The sequence below is a fragment of the Struthio camelus genome, chromosome 5 (assembly GCF_040807025.1).
Source record: "Struthio camelus isolate bStrCam1 chromosome 5, bStrCam1.hap1, whole genome shotgun sequence".
NCBI classification, from domain to species: domain Eukaryota; kingdom Metazoa; phylum Chordata; class Aves; order Struthioniformes; family Struthionidae; genus Struthio; species Struthio camelus.
In genome coordinates this window covers 24,747,574-24,769,383 of record NC_090946.1, presented here as the reverse complement: position 1 = coordinate 24,769,383, position 21,810 = coordinate 24,747,574, and the positions used below count along the sequence as shown (strand labels likewise).

The following is a 21,810-nucleotide window of genomic DNA, read 5'->3' as shown; positions in this document are numbered from 1 at the left end:
CCCACAAAAGTACAATATAGCAACATTCTCCTCAGCTTCAAATAACTCATAAGCACCTAAACTTGTCAGCCAGTTTCTGCGATATTCCCAGCCACGTGATAACTTTTCTCTCTCAAATCCTCATCCTGTTTGCTTTTGCTCCACCTTTTCATGCTTACATGTTCGTTGGCTCAGTCATTTAATCTACTAAGTGAAATCTCGGTGAAAATGCTGCTCCATTGATCATGTTAAGAATACCAAATTATTTTACTTCACCTTTTTTTAAACCAACTTGCAATTCTTTAAGCTTGAAGAAATATGGTAAGTCTATAAAGTATAAAAGTTAGTTACTTTTTTGCTTCCAGCTTGCTTCAGTGGTTTGTTAAATCCCATTGCTAATGCCTGATGGGTTTTGATTATCTTAGTAACTGAAAACTTGTTGATTTATATGGACCATTTGGTTAAGCCCAGGTCCCTCAGGCCACTTTTTATTTATAGCAATAACACTCAGTGCTATGCTGTTTTTCATTTTCCAAACCAGTGTCTGATGGGGCTGGAGTCATTGTTTGAGAGAAGATCTCCAAATTGCATAGCATGCTTCAGGAAACTTTTCAGTGGGTGGTTACCTTCTCTTAAGTCAGTGTTCAAAGGCTGTTGTTCCTTTGGCAGAGTTTTTGGGGCTCCGCGCTCCTAATTGTGCATTTGGAAGAGCTGATTTTCAGGAAGACTAGGATGCTTGAATAATAGTAAATACTAGTACTTTAGTCTTTGGTGATTCAAGTAAGCGTTCAGATTTGTATTACCATCCTCTAACATGGCGGAGCATGTTAGGTCTCCTGTGTTGAACTTTTTAAATGTGCTGTCCTGTGTTGAATAGTGGCATGCTTTGATTTGGGCTCCACAGTGGTGATAGATGAAATATTTGCTATCTGTTCCCAGAGGAATGCTATAGGTTTTAATTAATAATGTTTGTAAAGTGCTTTGTGAGCCGCAGATTCTGAAAATGTTAATTAGCATTTAACTGATGCAAGCACACTGAAGCCAGTGTTTTTGTGAAAACCCATTTTGCTTATAATCTAATCGTGAGTGTTTTTCAGATCTTCTATTGGAAGATGCAAGTTATACAAACCTACCCCAGGATGATGGGCAGAAATAAGAGACTGCCTTAAAAATGAACTCTACTGCCATGTTGTAACTCAATACCTCGTTCTAAGATGGAAGGGGTAAGCTTTTTTTTTTTTTAAATGCCAAAGGAATTAGAACATTTGTATTCCACTGAACAAAATGCAAGGAATGTGACTGTTGCACATCAAAAGAATATGCACGTATGACTCAAATGTGTACCATCTGGAATACGGTTATTTAGTAAGGAAAGAGTCTGGTTGGAACTGCTTGTGAGATTCTTAAAAATCTTTTTTTATGGCTACCAGCCTTTCCTTTACTAAAATAAAAAAGTCACGAGTTGCCTGAAGTTATTTATTCCTTGATATATTCTGGTTCAGTTCTAAAATCAGGAGCACCACATGAAGGACTAAAGACTCTTTATATATTAATTTCTGAATCATATGCTGAATGAGCAAAATCTGGCTTCCAATCCATCCCTTCCAAAAAAAAGGGGGGGGAGGGAATGGTAGTTTGGTTGCCATTGAAATAACTCTTGGCTCTAAGCCATTGCTTCCTTAACAGGCTTCCTTTTGGCTCATTTAAAGAAGTTTTGTAAGCATTCCTCTCTTTTAAAAGAAAAAGAGATTTTTTGGTAGTATTAATATGCTACTTACTTTTATTGGACATTCTTGCAGCACAGACCAGTGCGGCGTTCCAGGCCCAATGAAATGAAAACTTTTGTCTCATGTCATACTGTAAGAGTTGTTAGAACATCAACTTGGACTGAAACCTTTCTCGTTGAGTCAGTTTTCTTTAAAAGAGGCACAAGGGTGTGGGATTTTTTTTTAATGCAGTGGATCAGGGAGAAGTTTACTCCTAGATACCATCAAATCCTAAACAAAATAATTTGAAGAATTTTTCATACACTTAAATGAGTTTCTAAAATTGTCTGTGTACTTTAATGTAAATTGTTGGTTTGCTTAAGCTATGGCTGCAGTATCTGATGAAATAATGTGTTATTCTAGAAGATTGTTTCAGTAATCTCAAAGTATAGGATCTAATATATTTCAGCTGAATTACACGCTTGGATGTGAACTTAGCAAAAGAATATCAACAGAGGGTCTTCTGCAGTCTCCTCTGTAGCCATTGGTTAAAGGACCGTTAGCCAACACTGATCTTTAAAAGGCTGGGATAATGTTGATTGGGAAAGGGAAGAATTAAAACATTTGTTTTCACTAGCATTACACTTTGAAGATGTCTCTCCTACCTATGGTTAAACTAGTAAACCAGAATCATCTGGATTCCTCCTGATTTCTGGATAAGCGATTAGCTGAGCCTATGGAAGTTGTCCATTTGTGCTAACAATCAATTCAGATTAAAAAGGACAATTACTTTAATGTTGTGTTCCCTTTATGGGTTTCATTTTGAATTTTCAGTCACTTTTGAGGTTCTAACCCTAAACGCAGTGATGGTTTGTATTCCTGAGACTCTGTTGTAAGATTTCTGAATGCCTCAGTGTCTCCATTCCTCTGCAACGAAGTGAAGCTTTGAGCCTCTAGAAAGAAAAACATTCCTCATAAGAAGCCTAAAAATGTGTAAATCTCTTCTCCCCTATTCCTGTAGATTTTTCTTCTAAATTCTAGACAGATAAATAGGAGTGTTCTTCTTATGAGCAACTGAAGGAAGTCACTCTTTGCCCATTTACTAAAGGTTTTTGAAATGTCAGTAAATGTATGGATAACGGTGGTCCAATTGGTGTTGGGTTTAATTCTAAATTCATATTGGTATTTGGGCTGCTTCCTATGAGTTTTCTCTCCAAAGGCTCTCGATGCCTGTCATGAATAAGGAAAAGCTCCACTCATGCATTAAAAACTGCTTCAGGCAGAAGGAACAAAGAAAAGGAAGAGGTCATTAGTTTCAAAAAAGACGACTGTCACTAGAAGGGGCTGTTAGGATCTGCATCGTTCATCATATGCAGACATGCTCAGAAAAGAGCATAAATAGTGAAGATAACCAAATTATTCACTTAGTTCTAAAGCTAACTGCAAAAGATTGTAGAAGTCATATCACTGAAAGGCAAGTTGATGAAATAGCAAAATTGTGAGGTGGCCTATACCTAGAAAGACCTATGAAGCTACACCGAGTTATTACTGGGCTTTATATTTATTGTTATTGGGAAGAGATCCTTGTGACTAGTTCTCTGAGGTTAACTTGGGGCTTGGGGGCAATCAAAAAGCTAACAGTTAGGAATATAAAGGAAGGAACTTGGGCGATGTAAAAAAAGAAATTGTGTATCAAATCTGGGCTGTAAGTCATGTCATCCCATCTCAAAAAAAAAGGGTTGAAAGTAGAAAAGTATAAGAATAATCAAAATATGGAATTCCTCTCTTGTGATAAGAGGCTTACATATATGGAACTCATATTGGCCAAGAGCTGGCTAAGAAGGAATGTGATAGGTCTGTAAAAGCACAGATGGAAAGATGACTAGAAAGTGATTATCCACTTTTTCTGGGAATATGAGAATGTAGGGGTTCAAAAAAGGATTACATTAAATTGTAAAGTGAAGATATATTGGTAGCTAGTGTAAACAATTGTTTAGTTATAGCATCTGGCACAGAAAATCTTTGAGACACTAAATGTTTTCATGCTTTGTCAAGCAAAATGTCATAGTATATTTACTGTATTCTTGTCCCTGATTGTTCAGAGTGAGGCACTCTTTGGAGATATGATATCACTGTTTGGAAACCAGACATTTGCAGAACAATTGAGTTGGAAGGGACCTCTGGAGATCATCGTCCAACCCCCCTGCTCAAGCAGGGTCACCTAGAGCAGGTTGCCCAGGACTCTGACCATATGGCTGTTGAGTATCTCCAAGGGTGGAGACTCCACAATCTCTCTGGACAATCTGTTCCAGTGCTCTGTCACCCTCACAGTGAAAAAAGTTTTTTCTTAGATTCAGACAGAGCTTCCTGTGGTTCAGTTTGTGCCCGCTGCCTCTTGTCCTGTTGCTGGGCACCACGGAGAAGAGGCTGGCCTCATCCTCTTGACACTCCCCCTTCAGATACTTGTCTACGTTGATGAGATCGCCTCTCAGTCTTCTCTTCTCCAGGCTGAACAGGCCCAGCTCTTGCAGTCTTTCCTCATAGGAGAGGTGCTCCAGCCCTCTAATCATCTTGGTAGCCCTCCGCTGGGCTCTCTCCAGGAGTGCCATGTCTCTCTTGTCCTGGGGAGCCCAGAGCTGGACACAGTACTCCAGGGGAGGCCTCCCCAGGGCTGAGGAGAGGGGCAGGATCACCTCCCTCGACCTGCTGGCAACGCTTTTCCTAATGCAGCCCAGGATACCGTCGGCCTTCTTGGCCACCAGGGCCCATTGCTGGCTCATGCTTAACTTGTTGCCCGCCAGCACTCCCAGGTCCTTCTCTGCAGAGCTGCTTTCCAGCAGTTCAGGCCCCAGCCTGTGCTGGTGCCTGGGGTTATTCTGGCCTATACAGCTGCATCAGTTTTTGGTTGACATTGTACAGGGGTTTGTATGATGATAATGAAAGATACAAGATACGGCATTGAGAACTGGATTGAGAAAGTCAGCCAAGATTTTTAGGTATCACAAATGATTTAGAGTTTCTTAATTTTTTTTTTTTTTTTTTTTTGCTTCTGAACATAAAAAGATTCAGAGATTGGATGGTCCTCATTCTCTGAAAATCCGCTTCATAAGTATCTCAGCTTTAGTACCCCAAAACGAAGGTACTTAAGGTCACTTCAGACAGGTTGCTTTGTCTGGGGAGGGGGAGTGGGCTTTGAAAAGAGCAGAACGTAATGCTTCTCTAGGTAATTGTAGATGTGTTACAGAGGGCCCTGTTTTGAATCCCTTACTCATATCGGTGAGTTGATAGTTGCACATGATTCACTTCAGATGGATTAACTGTGAATTTTGTGGCAAATAAATAGTGTAGTGCAATGCTGCTAGAAAAAAAAAATCAGACTAGTGCATAAAAGTAACTAATAAAACAGCATAGCAGAGACCAGCTAACATCAAATGATTTTAGGTGTTGATGGAAAAACACTTTGGAAGGATAAAAGGATAAGACAAGACTGGCAAACACTGAGGGGGGGAAAATGCCATATGGAAACAAAATAAAGACATAAATTTTATAGAAACTGTATAAAGGAGATGACAAATATTTTGTAATTTTGTAAGGCATGAATTTGGCAGTGAAGGAGAGGAAGGCATGTATCCATGTATTTCTATTTCTTCATGTTGCTTTTGAAAATAAGTTTCAAGTAGATACTCTAATGTTCTGGCCAACTCTACTGTGTTCCTTTTCCACCTGGTATGATTTCTGATTGCTTGAGCTGCACTGAGAGCTCAGTCCAGAAGACAAAAGGGATTCAGTTCAGTTCTTAACCTGAGACAGCACTGAATCTCACTCTTGTTTATGCATCTTCTGGGTTCTGTTTCATTTTGATTTTTTTCTCAATGTGAGGTGAATGATTTTGAAATGATACCTCATGGATACTAGTCATCCAAACGCTTCTGAAGGTCTGTTGCTTAGCTTTGCTTCTTGAGAGACTGCAGCAAGGTGGTATGGTGTTGAATTTCACTATACTTGGTACTTTGAGTAGTCTTTGAGCAGTGAAAAATGAAAAGTCCTGTGTGGCCAAAATGAAGGCTCATGAAAATGTAACAAAGGGTGATTTGTGTCAAACTGGTAACTAGTGTAAACTTAACAGTAGGTATTTTTAAATGGAGGAGGGGAAAGATGACAGGGAATAAAAGAGAAAGGCAGGTATGGACCTCAGAAAGCAAGAAGGAAAGGAGGAGGAATGGGGAAAAGAAATGCTAGAGGAATAAAGATCATGATGATGCATCCCAGTGTAACAAGAAAGAAATTTTTATTTTTGCCTTGTTGTCTTCCAACTCTGTTTTTCACCCATTCAGCTTTTTTGTTCTTATTTTCCTTTCCTGGTGTTTTTTTTTGTTTTTGTTTTTTTGCATTTAGTTCGGGTTCATTATCTACAACATCCATAGAACAAATCTGTTGCTCCAAAACCCAGCTCCAGAATCTGCAAGGACATCTCTGCAACACCACGTATGTCTTTTTATAATTTACATATGTTCTGAAATTGGTTTAAATACAGTGAGAGAGATGCCTGGGGACAATATATACCGAAATGAATCGGATCACTTCCCTGGGGACTGAAGTCACCACTTTACCTTTAAAATACAGAAACTTCTCTCTGTTTAGGAGCTAAAGAGACAGCTTCACGACTTGAACTGTTGAGAAGAGCTGATCAGCTGAAGGGGTAGATATCTGCTGAAGAGAAGGATAGTTGGGAAGAGCTGATCAGCTGAAGGGGTAGATATCTGCTTAAGAGAAGGATAGTTTTTGCTTCACCACAGTGTAAAAATTATTACCTATTCAGGGTAATTCAGGCTTACTTTTCTATTTGGTCATCTCTCTCCAGAATGTAAATGTATTATCTTTCCAAACAAAGATGTGATCGTCATGGGGGAGGGGGAAGGAATAATGGAAGAAAACTTATTCAAACTAGATGATAATGAAGATTATATCTCCATAAAACAGACAGGATTTCAGCTAAGAATCTGAATAGAATACATTAGAAATAATGTTAAAAAGTTATGCTTGTTCATAGATTTCTAACAAGACATAAGCAATCTATTTTTGTAGATGGGATGTAAATGCAGTTGTGTGTGATGTGTTTCACTGCTCTTTTTGTGAACTACTTCACTGCTGTTCTCTTACTACAAAAAATGTTCTAGCCTGCATCAAAAGGCACCAAAAAATAGTTCCTAAGCATATCTTTTTTTTCCATCCTTTCCCTTCCTTGAATTGGAATGACAGGTAAGAAAGGCTGGTTTAATAACTTTCCTTAGAGAACACTGTAATGCAGGATAAGTGATGGCTGTCTTTACTAGGTTATGAGGCTAATATTTCCTCTGCACTGGCTGAAATTATGCCCTATTACAGTATCGGAGGTGGGGGCAACATACATGTTAAGAGATTATTTTTTTCCATTTATTTAGAGAGAAACAGAAGTGAAATAATTTGACCAAGATAACATGGCAGATCTGTATCAGGGCTAGGATAAAGTCAGACTCTTAGTGTAATGACTCACCTAGTAGATCATACTGCCTCTGCACTTAAACACTTGAAATAGAACTTTCAAAAACACCAGTGTGATTTAGGAGAACAAACCTCGTAGACCCTGTGGTCTCCCATATCTTAAGTGCTCAAAAAAAGAATCATTTAGTTTTCTTATCACCTAATCTGCCTGTCATTTTTTTGTACCTGGCTATAACATGAGGCTGGCAGCCTTGCTTTTCTCGTATTGCTCCTTTTCCTATTTTTCTTCTAATTAGATTATAAAAGAAAACTGCTTATGTATTTGTATAGTATCTTGCATAATGGGGTTTCAAATCTGGATTGTGATACTGTACAATAAATCAAAATGACAGAAATAAGTGACCAGTTTCAGAATAGCATACCCTTGGATACCTTCACCTGTGTAAACTTAAAAGTCTTTTTAAAGAGACCAGTCCAGAATTTTATTACTAGAGCCATGAAAGGCTGGTTTTGTTTTTTTGTTTGTTTGGTTTTTTTACTTTTTTAATATGTTAAAGCATCTGGAGTTTTTGCTCTAAAGTCAGATGGAGTTTTAACACTAGCTTGACACGGAGAATTACTGTTCTGCTATTGAGGAGTGCAGCTTTGGTAGTAGGAGAATGTAGCTATAAATGAAACTATTGTAAACGTGATCAGAAAACTGTTGGGAGCGAAGGGCTAATGAACTGTTAATAGATACTGTAATAAGTTTAATCAGTTATGTGCCAATATAAGCAACATGGGCATCTTTTTAGAACATATGTGTCACTCATGAATGTGCTGACAGTCATTAGTGAAAAATACTACTCATATTAGTAATTTGTCAATATTTTATAAACCTCCATGGAAAATATAACTTGCTTGGTAATGGATATTACTTGTCCCTTATCTGGGTAGATTTTGGATTGTTTTGCTTTAAATTGTGAAGTCTAAGCCCAAATCATGGATGCTGCCTAAATTGCTAGTGTTGAAGAGTTTGTATTTCGTGAGTGCAGATGGAATTGACAAAGATTATAGCAAGTCTAGGTAGCACCATTAAATTTAAGACTTCAGTGATATGCATTTACTGTTTTCTGTTGCTACCAGCTGTGATGCTGTAACACTGGAGTACAAAGACAGGAAACAGGGAAATAAGTGATGTTATAGACAAATGTTCACCACAGACCAAGTAGGATCATTGACTTATGTGATGGAGTATAGTATATTGCCTTTTATAAAGCTTGAAGTGGTTCATTGACTGCAGTGACTGGTTTGTCCTGCAAGTTTTTTTTTATGTTACTACAATAACTTTTTCTCAAAGGTAAATGTATATTCTTTTTCACATTCAAATACCTCAAGTCATATTAATTCATACTCAAATGAGTTTTGTCATGCTACCCTCCTTTAGATTGTCACTGGGGAAATACTTATAAATTGGCTGAAATAGCAGTTAGTTTTCAGGGAGGCTTAGAACCGAGACTGAGGAGGCACTTTGTTTTTTGAGCTGCATTGGCAGAGTTCACTACATAATTTATTGACGCTGTCTTTGAGTATCCTCAGTTGTTACTGGTTCTGTGGAGTACCAACTGTTGGAAAGGAAGAGGTCAATCTGGCTTTTGCCAGGACGCTTGTCTGCCTTCCCTCTTGAATACTGGATCTCGCTTATGATATAGCTATTTGTTTAAAAAACAATAAATAACCCCAAACCCTAGGACAAATCATCTATATGTACTCGTATTACAATACTGAAATGTAAATTCAAGATAGTGCAGGGTTTGAAAACTCACACATGCATGCTTCAGAACACTGAGTCCTGGTATCTGCTGAGCTTCCTGCACATAAACGGGATAACCTTTGTCTAATCTCAGTTATCAGGTATGACTCATGTAGCAGAATAGATATTTATGTACTGCATATGCAAAATTATAGTATGACCCGTAGCATTTGTTACTTATTGCTTTCATTGGGTAGTAAGTGTTTAAAATAGTTGTTAGGGTGTTAATTAGCAGGTGCCTTACTATTCCTCATGCTATTCATGATAATGTTCACTTTCTGTTTTGACACTATCAAAAGAAAATGATCTTGCAAAAGTCAGCTATTTGGTACAAAATCCTTGTTTAATAGGAATGTAGAAAATCATCTATACTATATCTTTCTTCAAGTGAGTGGGATTCCATATTGAGAGGAATTTGCCTTCTTGCCTTCGTATTTTTCTAAAAGTGTATGATGCAAGAGGTGAGGTGAAGAAAAGAGGAAAGCAGCATCAATGTGCTGAACTAAATTGTGAGTTATTGTCTCCGATGCGGAAGCCGATTCTGGACGGGATATCCTCTGTTGTGTTGTATTCATGTGGAAGTCAGCGAGGCGATGGGTGGATATTTGGGCCTGCTGGTGTGCATGCAAGCAATAATTAGCTATTAATAATATAAAGCGGGGGAGGGGGACACAAACAGGATAAAAGACATAAAAGACAAGCCTATACTAATAATGTGCACAAACGGGATAAAAGACAAGCATATGCTAATAGTGGGCAGTTGTTGGGTATCTGGAGCTGTGGAACCAATAGCTTCAAGGAGCTAAAGGAATTTCTCAGGTTTCACACCCCCCACCCCGAAAAATGGATGAGTTTCTGGGTGTATCTTAATGATAGCAGCTGCTCTCCCTAGCCGAGCAGCGGAGCATTTACCTAAGAAGCAAAGCTAGCTAGGCTAGAAATTCTTTGCAGCCAGCTACAGAAATAGCAGGAGAGCAGCGAGGCAGCCGTCCCCGCCCTCTCTCCCTAGTTTTCAGTACGGTGGAGGGGCCCCCAGCCGTGTGTGCGCGCGCGCGTGTCAGGAGCAGGTGGGCCCCCCTGTGACTCCGCCCCGCGCGGTCCCCGTCGGCCATACGGTGATGCCAGCAACCTCCGTGCCAGAGCAGGCTCTTCATTGGAGGAGCGGCTTGTCAGTCCGGGGCCGTGCGAGCCCTACTCCCTTGCAAGCTGCTTTCAAGGTCTGATTCTGGAGCGGTGGCCGGTGGCAACGGGAAGCGGCGTTGCAGGGAACAAAGTTTGCAGCGCTTAGGCACTTGGCTGCTCGCGTCTTTGATGCCCGTGGCAAGAATCGGTGCCTAAACCTAGCAGCCAGCCGGGAGGCTGACACGTCTTGCTGGTTTGCTGTTCGTACTGCTATTGCAAAGTTTCAGCTATTTTAATGTACTAAAATCAAGGATTCTAGGTATCAGCCCTCCCCACCCCCATCTCTCCTTCTAGGTAGGCGAGAAATATTTTTATTCTGTGGATTAGAGAACTTTTTGCATGGAAATTTACTGACTTTTGAGTGGTCTCCGTTTTGGGGAAAGGGGGGAAAGGATTTATTTTCATCGCACTTTATTTTTGTTTTCTGGATCACAGGATTTTTGGAGCTATATGGAGGGATCTCAGGATGGTGTGCACCAGGAAAACCAAAACTTTAGTGTCCACTTGCGTGATTTTGAGTGGGATGACTAACATCATCTGCCTGCTGTACGTGGGTTGGGTCACCAACTACATTGCCAGTGTCTATGTGAAAGTACAGGAGCCGATCTCAGAAAAAAAGTTAGAGGAAGACAAAGGGGACACTTTAAGGATTATAGAAAGGCTGGACCATTTGGAAAATGTCATCAAGCAGCACATACAAGGTACCACTTAACCCCATGTTTACTTTCCCTCCTCACCCCACCCGGCTCCTTTCCGTGTGCAGACCTCCCGTCCCCTCCCGCCGCGTTTGGGGTGTGTGTGTGTGTGTGTGTGTGTGACATTTCTGTTGCCATGGGGGGAGAGCCATTCCTCAGCCCGGAAGAGCAGCGCGGAGGCTGGAGGCTGCGGTGCGTGCGGAGGTCCCTGGCGGACTCCGCTGGTGCTTGGCGAGAGGCGCAGCGGCGTGTGGCGAGCTGCCGCGCACCCTTCCCTCCTCCCAGGTTGGCCTCCGTGCCGGGTGGCGAGCCGGGGGTACCGCGGATGCTGACGCGCCAGGGTGCCCTCGCCCCGCGGCAGGCTGGTCGTGGGGGCCAGGCAGCGGTGCCCGGCAGAGCGGCTGTGCCGGGAGCTGGGCGGAGGGGGCGGCGGCGGCGGGCGCTCTCGGGCCGACTTGGCCTGAGCCCCCGGGCGCTTCGACTGGCGTCATCCTCGCCGGGCTGGGCTCAGCTTGTTGCTTTAATAAACCTGACCTCAGCTCAGTGCGTGTCTGTATCATGTTAAAGTAGGATTCCGCGAGGACGGCTCAGCGCAAAGGGCAGAGGAGCCTCTTCAGGTCTTGCTGTTATCATCACTGTTTGGTATTGTTTTTCTTTTCCAAAATAGGTTGCTGCAAGGGGAATTTTTGTTCCCCTCCCCCCTGCAAGCCTGACTGTGCTAATCCATGCAGAGTCTGTGTGTGTCTGGGTACGCTCAAGGTTTTTCCCCGGTGCTTCTGTAGTGCCGAGAGCCACGGATTATAACTGGGACAGTCTCTCATTTGTGTAATGCCGTTTTGATTCAATCCCCTACTGAGGGGAGCTCCAGGAGAAGGGCGGAAGTGGGAAAGGAGGGGGAGGGAGGGGAAAAAGATTATTATTTCCTGGGTGTTTGGGATTTTACGTGACTTTGCTTTTCTAGGTGATATTTAACTAGTGTCTTCCTCTTAATTTTCATCTTCCACAGGGCATCAAACAGTCCCTCGGTCTGTTAAGTGGGTAGGATGCTAAGGAGGCTGGGGGCAGGGGTAAATGAGATCTCTTACAGAATCTAAAGGGACTGTCTTTTGCTGCTTCTACATAAGCTCTACTGAAGGTTCAAATCCCAAGTCTAACCTCTTTGGCATGTATCCCAAGTCTGCTAACAGAGAGCAAGCCACCTGGTAAATGATACTTATCACCAGTACACAAAATCTTGCCTGCTTCCAAGCAGCTTTGGCCTACTGTGCTTCAGTGTTCTGCGAATACAAAGAATGGTGGAGTGGACAGGGTGACTGATCACATGAACTGAGCTGCCCCTGCCTAACAATACTCACGAGTATGACTGCAGGACTGTTAAAGGCCAGCTATTCCACTGTGACTTGTACTAATACTTTTAAAACTGTGACATATCGCTGTTCAATATGTACGTACGTGCCTCCTTTTTTCGGATAGTCTTGTCATCTTGAGTACATTAGTAAAACATTTCTTCTTTCTGGAAGAAGACTGATAGAGGAGCCTGCATGTTTTAAACTCAAGGACTGCATGAGAGAATTTATTTCGATTCCTGAAATGGATTTTAAAAAGGGAATATATTTTTTTTATCTGTGTGCCAGTGGAGTGCACTGTGGAAGCATGTATAAAGGCAGGGATTTTTTCAAAAGGCTCTGTAAGAGTTAGATGCATGAATTTCATTGACTTTCCATACAGGTTTGCAGCATAACTCCTTCTAGTTCCTTTGGTTTTGTCAATGTGATGCCCTAACTATCTTAATATTTTTTTCAAGGAAAATAAGTGTTTATATCAGCATGTTACATCAGTCATTGGTTCTCCTCAGACTAGTATGGAAAGGTTATTAGGGCAAAGTATAGCATGGATTAGAGCATAAACTTATTTCGTGACTTTTTGTGACTACATGTAAATGAAACCAGAAAATATTTTTAAAATAAAATTTATTTTGAAAGTTGAAGGCTGTCTTCTAAAAATAATTAGGTCAACACTTTCAGTAATAAATACTAAAATATATTTAGGGGAAAAATGTAAAGTTCACAAAGTTCTTGTAGCTTGCTGGAACCATTTGCCCTTAAAAAACACCCAAAACCAACCAAGCAACCAACCAACCAAACAAAAGCACAAATCATTATCCTGAAGTGGATTTTCTGTGCTTGTGCTTGCCATGTCATAGTTACTGGAGTCCACAAGGAATTTTTATGGCAGAGGATGCAGAATAAGTTGTTATTGTAATCAGGTTTTGCTTAGTACTCTAAGATGCTATGACTTCAGGGCCGTGCTGCAAAACTCTCTGTAGTCATTGGAAGGAATCGCCTAAACTTGAGTGGGTTTTGGATTAGCTTCAAGCTAATCAGCTTGAAGATCAGCTTCAAGACGCAACTTTGGGATTCATTGCGATAAATTGGATAAACCAGTTGCCATAATAGTCCTGGACTAGTCATAAGAGTTATCTGTAGTTTGCCGGTTAAGCTTTTGCTTGAACCGCTTCTTTCTTTTATGTTGGAGAGAGTTGTCAGTAGCTCAGATGTTCTGCAATGCTGAAGAGACATGAAATTAAGCAAGGGTAATATAATCACATTCTTTAGGATATTCTGCAAATTCCAGAAAGCTGTAACAGCAGTATTTTACACATGGAACTATGCTAATATTTCATCTTAATTTGTTTTCTGTTTGAATTATTTAATTAGATGCCATCTGGGAATTCTTTTAGAATGTGTTACAATCTTGTAATGTTTTATCAAGTGTCCTGGAAATGAGAGGAAATAAGAGATGCCTTCATATAAAATGTTTTTTAAATATATATTTTTAAAAATTAAGATATTTTCATGGCAAGAAAAATGTTAGGCTGGAAATGGTTTTCCAGATGAGAGAAGCTGAGAGAATGAGAGTATGCACGCTTCCTATGTTTGGAAAAAACAGTATGGAAAGGGTGCTGGTCTTACATTGTGTATCCAAACTTTTCCATTCTTGGTCAAATATGTACCTGCCATATTGCAGGTCTCTCTATTCCTGCTACCTCTGTGTATCCACAGTTCTGCAAATGTTGAAGGGTAATCATCTCTGTGTCCTTTTTTTTTTTTTTTTTTTTTTCCCTAGGCTCTGGAAATGGAATAGAGTATGTGCTCAAACTTTATCTGCTCTGCCTGTGTGGTACTCATCTCCTTCCTCCTTCCATGTTAATTTACGTCCTGTAGCCTATGAGCATGTTATACAAGAGTTGTGAATCCATATACTGATTTCTGTGGTAGGCAGTATTGTCAGGATTGCAGTTTAGATAGGCAGTATAGACCACAGAAAGACCTATTTTGTGGAGTGGAACCATGATGCTGAAATTGAGCTTCAGCCTAGGAGCCTTGAATCCTTAGTTGTGACCTGCCACACTTTACAAGACTCTCTTGGTCAAGTCACTTTACCTTTGTATTCTCTCAATGACAACGCCCCATATGCTTTTCCATGGCAGTGCTATATAGAGATAGTGCTCTTAATTATGTCTGAATGCTACAAAACTAGCGCTAAAAAGATTTCCTTCCCCCCCCATATCTTTAGTAGGAGGCACACATTTTATGCTAGCAGGCAACCCATTGAAAGTTCTTATTTCCACTTCCTTCCAAGTTTGTAAACAAGATAGTGTGGGGTTTTCATTTTTGAGACGATTGTTTGTTTGTGTGTTAAAGAAAATGAGGAAGAGACCAGATGGACAGCTTTATGCAAAATGCAGTCTTATTTTGCTTAACAAAGGAGTGTGGCAAATATATCATTTTGTACTCTGAGCTTTATTAGCAGAGAGCATACTTAAAGGGCTAAGGTTAATGAATATTGTATTAAATGAAATATCTGTGGTTCCAATCTAGGGTTTGAAATCAGTTGTCTCAATTTAATCTGAAAACAGTATGTCCTATCAAGTCCATAAGGAGCAAACTGATAAAAAAGCCAAACTCTCGTTTTATTAAAATCAATACAAGAGTGCCTCAGACAGATCACAACACATCATTCATCTTAATAATGCATCATGCGTTGACTCTGTCACTAAAGACTGCCCTAAGTTGAATGTGCAGTAAGAAGAACATGTGAGCAGACAGGTGTTTATTTTGTAACAATGACAAGAGGAACAACATTAGCAGTAATAAAGCAGCAATTTATTGCTTTCTGCAGCCTACCTTTAGGCTGTTGCAGGTGATGATGAGTTGAACCTTTTCCTTAAAAAGCTATGCTGTGGTTAGGCAGATAACACTTACAATCTCTCGTGCGTTCTGTCATGTTTGTCCTATTAGACAACGCCATTTTACACTGTTCAGCCTTCCTAGTTTTAATCAGATGATGTTCACATTCCAACATTATTTTAAAAGATTATGGACTATGAAATCTATGAAATGAACTTACTTTTTTTCTCATCTGCTAGGGACTTAAACACATTTAATATATTTACAGGTGCTTAGAGTGTATTTATATTAAAGTTTTGAAAACACAGTTCCTTTCTGGACCACTTGAATTCTTTCAGACCAATAGATAATCACTAAGACACTTGTATTGTGCTAGGCATTTTGTCTCTGATCTTTACATGCTGCTGCATCTGTTGTCATAAATGGAAGGTCCACTGTGTGGACTTATTTGGGGAATTTTGTTGGAGAGGAGATGTCCATGTTATCTCTAAACCTGCTTCTTAGAATGATTTGCTTGGTGGATTTACTTCAGCTATTGTTACCTATGCCACAGTTAGACAGCTGGTTGCCCTCTGTGGTCAGTTGGTGGGGGAGAGATCTCCAGTGTGTGATTCAGTCTTTGACAGACGTGGAGTGGAATGAATTGCCTTCTCGAATTGCGTATTTTGAGCTTGGGAACTAGGTTAACCCAGATTCTTAACTGTAGCCATCTGAAGGTTTGGGTAGACAATTCCCATGCTTGATACCTACCTTTTATTTATGATCTCAAAAATGTAGTACGCAGTATGAAATCCACTGCTTTGTGGTAGCTGGCTATCCTTTGTAGCCTGGTTAGCTAGGATTACGCTCCAGGTTTTCATAAAGTCAGGGTTACTGGCTTCCACACGATTGCTCCACCATGTTTATTATTCTTGTGATAGTTTTCTTTTGGAGTAACTAATTGAGAAATCCACCCAGCATATTTCCCTCAAGCACAAGAGCAATTAGGCATATTTATCACTTGCTGCAGTATATTTATTCTATTGAGAAACAAATCAGCACTAGACCATAGCCCTGGGACCCTAGCTCTTGCTCTGCTACAAAGGCCTCTATAGTCACAGTGTCTGTACACTGCTGTCCCACTTAGCTAATTGCAAGAGAAGGAACTGTTTGGGTATATAAAGAATGCAGGATAAATCCCATTATTTTTTCTCTTTAGGCTGTGATTTCTCACATCACTCTAGCTTACTGTATGTCAGTGCAGATTAAACTGAATTTAACTTTTATGTTCTACCTGGCTAAGGAATGGGTGTACTAAAGGAAACTAATATAGTGATTTTTGGCTAGCAGACTGTTACTGTTAAGTTACTGTAAATTTACCAACATTTCTGGAGGTTTAAGGACCATCTACTAAAGACTTAATGATGTTGGTCATGTTGGCTACAATTTGACAATTCTTATTACTAAAGATAATTTTTTTCATGCTTTAATACGTTTAGTTTCCTACCAATTATATTCTTGGTGGTTCTTCCAGTAAGGATTTATTAAGGCCAGTATATTAAGGCCAGAACAGAGGAGTTCTAGTCTGGCTTTATTAAAGTAACTATCTTAATACTGCAGATGGGATGACTTCTTTCATGATGAAATTTGCTTCCTTAAAAGTAATTATTTTCCTTCTGATTATTTTAGCTAGATTGGCCTGTTAATTCCTAAGAATTATGCTGTGGAAATGGCAATCCCGTTAGCGCAAAAAAAAAAAAAAAAAATCTCCCATCAATCTAAACTTTTGCTATTCATCACCCAGTTTGAAAAAGATTTCAGGATTAGAATTTTTTTTAAAAAAGCCTACCAACAACCAAAAAACCTAACCTATTTATATTAGCAGCGATATTAGTGCTTCATAATGAAAGTTTCTCGTAGTACTAGGATTTCCTCTTTTCCTGAAAATATGGAATTATGTACCATTGACACTAAGAGCAAATAACTTCAGGAATGGTGAATAGTGAAGGAAACTATCTTTGTAGAGAGACTAAGGTATTTAATTTGTAACAGATAATATAGGAGGCTTTGAGACCGTACTCTTTCATGGTAAGAAGAAAACAGCTGTAGAACGATATAACCGGCATGCCTAGGAGAAAAAGAGTGATCAGTTAGGTATGGCTATTTTAGTGAAGGAATTGTTTGCAACTGGTAAATTTAAAGGGCCAAATGCAAACGTTATGTGAGCAGGGCAGGGAATGCAGGAGGGAAGAATTTTCTCTTACACAAGCAATCTTACATTAGGAAAATTATTAGAGACAGAGAAGACCCCTTTAGGAAGCTTTACTTCTATACTGTTGATAGATTTTTTTTTTTTTTTTTTTTTCCTGCATGACCATGTGAACACATTTGTCAGTGATGGTTACTTAGCAGTAGCTAAATGTCCTATTTAAACCATAGGATCATGGAGTAAACTGATTGACCTGAGAAAGGCAAGTGGAGATTTTTTTTGAACCAAAAACATGTGAATGTTGTCATTAGAATATAGACTACATCGTTAACTACTCTCTGTGTTCATAAGTGGATTACACTGAGATAAAATTCCAAGGTACCTTAAACCAATCTAAGGCTGAGACGTCCTGGCACTCCTCTCCCATCTGTGTCCAGCTGTACCTCTTCACCTTCATCTTGTGCACTAGCAGTCAACACAGTGTGGTGAATTGATTCAGGGGTCTGATCTGACTGAAAATGAACCCTTTTCTTTTGAGAATTGTGGCTTTCGAGCAGGAAACAAGAAGTTGTATTTGTCTACAAAGTGAACCTGAATGAGAGCTTTGTAGTTAGGAAGGGAAATGACCTGGATTCTGTTTCCTTCAATCTAGACGGCTTCTGTAGTTCACATGAAAGTCTTCAAACAAGGTTAAAAAATGAATCTGGAAATTGTGACTTCTTGCCCTCCACAAGTTCTGTAGTTGCTAAGCTGGAGATTTTTGCTTTTTCTCTCTGAAAAAATTCATTTTGTGTTGATACTTGTTTTCTCTGCATAAGGGCACAGCTTCAGTGGAAGGAGTGGATTGTGTACTACAGGAGTAGTCTTTGACCAGAAGATTTATGTGCTGCACAGAGGTGGAGATGTTTTTTTCTGCTTAAGGTTTTGGACTCAACTCAGTGCTTCATTTATGCTGGGTAGGTGTCACTTTTGAAAATGTTGCCCAGGTTGACGCAAGCAACCTGCAGCTATGCAGAGACTCAAACTTAGGTCTCTTGGGTTTCTACTAGACTGTTATTTCCATTTTAATATCGGTGAATCATTTTATCTATATGATCAAAATATAAACAAACACATAAAAAGAAACGTAAAGCAAGACCTATACACGTATTGTGTGTGAGGTCAGCTTGGCTCCGTTGTCACATTCTCTTATGATAACACCTGGCTTAGCAGTCTAATACAATAACCATTCTTCCACTTAGGCATACTTTGACCATGGGATTTATTGTGATCTGCTAACTGACTGTAGGTGGTCAGAATCTATCAGAAGATTGATAGAGTTGTATGCAAGATACGTTTTCTGTAGTTCTGAAAGAAATGCAAGAGTGTCACTGCACATAGAGTTCAAGAATATGCTTTGAGAGATGGATCCTACATACTAATGATATTGTCTGCGTTCTGGGAACAGGACAAAACCCTAGAATCCTGGGTTTTGTTTGTCTGTGGCTGATAGTGTATTCTTTTCTTTGGCGTGGGCTGGGTGCTCGTTAAATGGTCTGGTCCTCTGCATCCGATAGGAAGGATCTGAACCTTCAAGCACACGTGCACAAAGTGTGATGTGTTCCCTTGTATTGTAAATACAGAGATTGAAAACACTTGTCTGTCACTGAGCCTGGCATGGACCATGTGGGTTCTCTTTTGTTTCTAGGGCCAAAAGGATTAAGTTGTTGCTTGCCTATCTAACCTTGCTCCATTGCCTGTGACAGACCACAGAAACAGTTAAATTAAGACCTTTCTGCTGAGCATAAAACTAGTCATCAAAATTATACTAGAAAAACATATATTAACTGCAATATGATGCAATAATCTATTATTATCCATCTGAATGCTAGAGAGGATACACAAAGAAAATCTATGATGATTTTTAAAAGTAAGTATTGGGCTCAGATCTTGAGATGGCTGTGGCAGTCACAAAGACAGCTTAACTATCTATCCAAGGATGCTTGCTGCATGGGAAATCCTTAGCTGCCATTGAAACAGCCCAGAACTACTTCATCAGCTGTTAATGTGTGGAGCGTGACAGGGAGCATAATAGGACTTGAATCATGTTTAGCTGTGTTTCACAGCTGTCCTTATTTATTGCAACCACAAGGCAATGTTAATTCAGTTATGCTTGTTCTGGAGACTCTAGCTCCTTAGGATTGCCCTTAAGTCCAGAGCAGAAATTGTGGGAATGCTGCTAATAGGTGTAATCTGCTGGTCCCCAACTAGCAAAACTAGAAAACTATTTCTTTAATGGAATTAAATTTCAGACAGATGCAAAAGTGAAAACTGACTTCATATCTTGTCATGCCTCTTCTAGGAGAAATTGTTTTTCATTTGTCTGCTATATTATTTTCCTTTTAAGGTGGGTTTCTCCCTCATTCACTTGCATTTTAAATTCTCTTCTAGTCTTCCTTGTTTTATTCACTAAGCTATATTATGGACTGAGGTCAATGGTACTTTTTTCATACTAGGCTGCGGAGGAATCTTTCTGTGTTGCCACTGGCCTTCCGGTGCTATGAATACAGCCGGCACAGAAACAGTTCTGGGCTTCTTTATTTTACGAATTTGAGAAATAGCTCAGCAACAGGGTGCCTGGTGGGACTGCACCATTTCACCAGATACATTGAGTAGCCATTGGAATTGCCAGGTGCCTGAGACTTAATGCCTTGTCTTCATGCTACTGTTACCATTAAATCTATTTTGACTGCACTTATACAATTCTGCTGTGCAGATATGTTCTCTGCATAACAACATTGCTTCTGTTTTCTTAATAAATTTTCTCTGCTCAAGTGGTGTTTTGTAACCCAGGTGCTATTTTTATCATGATATCTTCAGTTTCCAGAGGCAAAGACAGAATATTCTAAGAGCCAAAGCCTGTAATTATTGCAGCTCTCCAGCATCTCCTCTGCCTGGCTTTAGAATGAAAAAACAAGAATATTATACTTTCTTGCATTTTTTCCCTTAGTATCGGGAGTCCAAGTTGCTACCCTGGACTCCTGTGCTTTTAAAATGCTAAGATGTGTCTTCTCAAATCCATAATGAATTCTTACTATTTTCTCTACTGAAATTATGCAAAAATCTATATTTATTTTTTCAATTACAATAATACTGTGGCAGTTATCTGAAATCCGAGCTGTCTTGTGATTAGCACTGTACAAATGTATACTGGAACATGTACCTTGAAGTCATCTTAGTTTCCGTGGATAATTTCAGCAGAAGCTTGGCTAAGGAATTATTTATTTATTTATACAGATTCTTGGTGGCAGCAGGTTTGGCTCCCTAGAGGAGCTGCTCAGATGGATCACACAGAACATATTCTATTGTCTTATTAGTAGTGCTTCAGAGAAAGTATGTGAATCCTGTAGTAGGCAAATGCTTTACAAGGGTGTAGTGGCCAAGTCTGTTCTTCCATGTTTTTGGCCTGACTTACAGTAATTTGAAACCAATGTGAGATCTGTATGAGTATGAGGTGGAATATCTCTCCCCAAAATTCATGTTTTAATTAGCATATCTATAATTTTACATAATTGCCTAATTCCATACTTTTATCTTTTGAAAACTCTTGATCTCAGTGACATTCTGTGTAAGTGATGGGATGAGGGGATGGAAGTCCTATTATAGTTTTGGTTTTGCCATTTCTTACCTCCTAAACCAAAACCCTTATTTTAAATACGAATGTTTGGATCTTCCTTTTATTAGAGCTGTCACAGGTGATCCCTAGGGGGGGATAGAAGAGGATTTTTATAAGCAGCTTTCAGAAGGATGTAAGAGAAAGAGATAGTATTCCTCTCTCTTCTTACTCATAGATAAATGGCCATTGTAGCCTTTACGTTAGGGAAATAATACACATTTTAGGCTGGGAAAAGAGCTGTGTTACTTGCCGTATGTAATCTGAATCATGCAACTAGTGCAGTGAAGTACCTGTCCCCACTTTCACAGTGGATCACAGCCCTTAGAAGCTTTTCTTTCTGCATCGAGTCATAACTTGCCAAAGGCCTGGCAAGAAGCTTTGGCATACCTTATGTAAAATAAAAACTGCCAGAGAAACTTCTCCAGCACAGCAGGCTCTGTGTGTCTGTACTGTTATTGAATTATCATTACAATAAAGTTCTCATTAGAGGAAACACCTTTTGGGGTTAATCTGGGCCAAAAATAAGTAAGACTTGCAGGAAGAGCACAGCATAGTTTTTAAGATCCTTTGTTCTACCTGTTCGTAATTTTACTAGTGTATATTGCATTGTTATGGAAACACTTTCACCCTAGGTTTCTGAGGAGCAGAGTCTCATGTATGTGTAACAGCAAAATTAATTATTTATTTAAATGACGGTACAGCACAGTAAAAGCTCGAGCTGGGTGCCTCCGGAGAGGGACCCCAAACAATGAAATTCTGGGGTAATTATACCCTTTACAGTCTTATTTTCCCATTTGCCAGTGAAGGTCTCCTCCAATCTTTTTTTTACTGAGTCGGGGGTCTCTCCCCTTCTGGCTGGGGTCTCTCCCCTTCTGGCTGGGGTCTCTCCCCTTCTGGCTGGGGTCTCTCCCCTTCTGGCTGGGGTCTCTCCCCTTCTGGCTG

At 39.9% G+C, this 21,810-nt stretch overlaps 1 protein-coding gene across 9 annotated transcripts in view; it reads left to right on the top strand.

Moving 5' to 3' along the window:
* Positions 1-21,810, top strand: part of GALNT18 (polypeptide N-acetylgalactosaminyltransferase 18) — a 276,796-nt gene that overhangs the window by 36,654 nt on the left and 218,332 nt on the right. For 2 of the 9 annotated variants that reach the window (XM_068945116.1, XM_068945114.1), the window contains 3 exons: positions 1,077-1,202; positions 6,081-6,170; positions 10,576-10,841. In XM_068945116.1, coding sequence (XP_068801217.1) covers positions 10,607-10,841 — 235 coding nt within the window. In that variant the 5' untranslated portion in view covers positions 1,077-1,202; positions 6,081-6,170; positions 10,576-10,606. Of the gene's footprint in view, positions 1-1,076; positions 1,203-6,080; positions 6,171-9,366; positions 9,468-10,070; positions 10,435-10,575; positions 10,842-21,810 lie in introns of those variants that run through there. The other 7 variants (XM_068945115.1, XM_068945120.1, XM_068945121.1 and 4 more) reach the window with 7 other exon arrangements.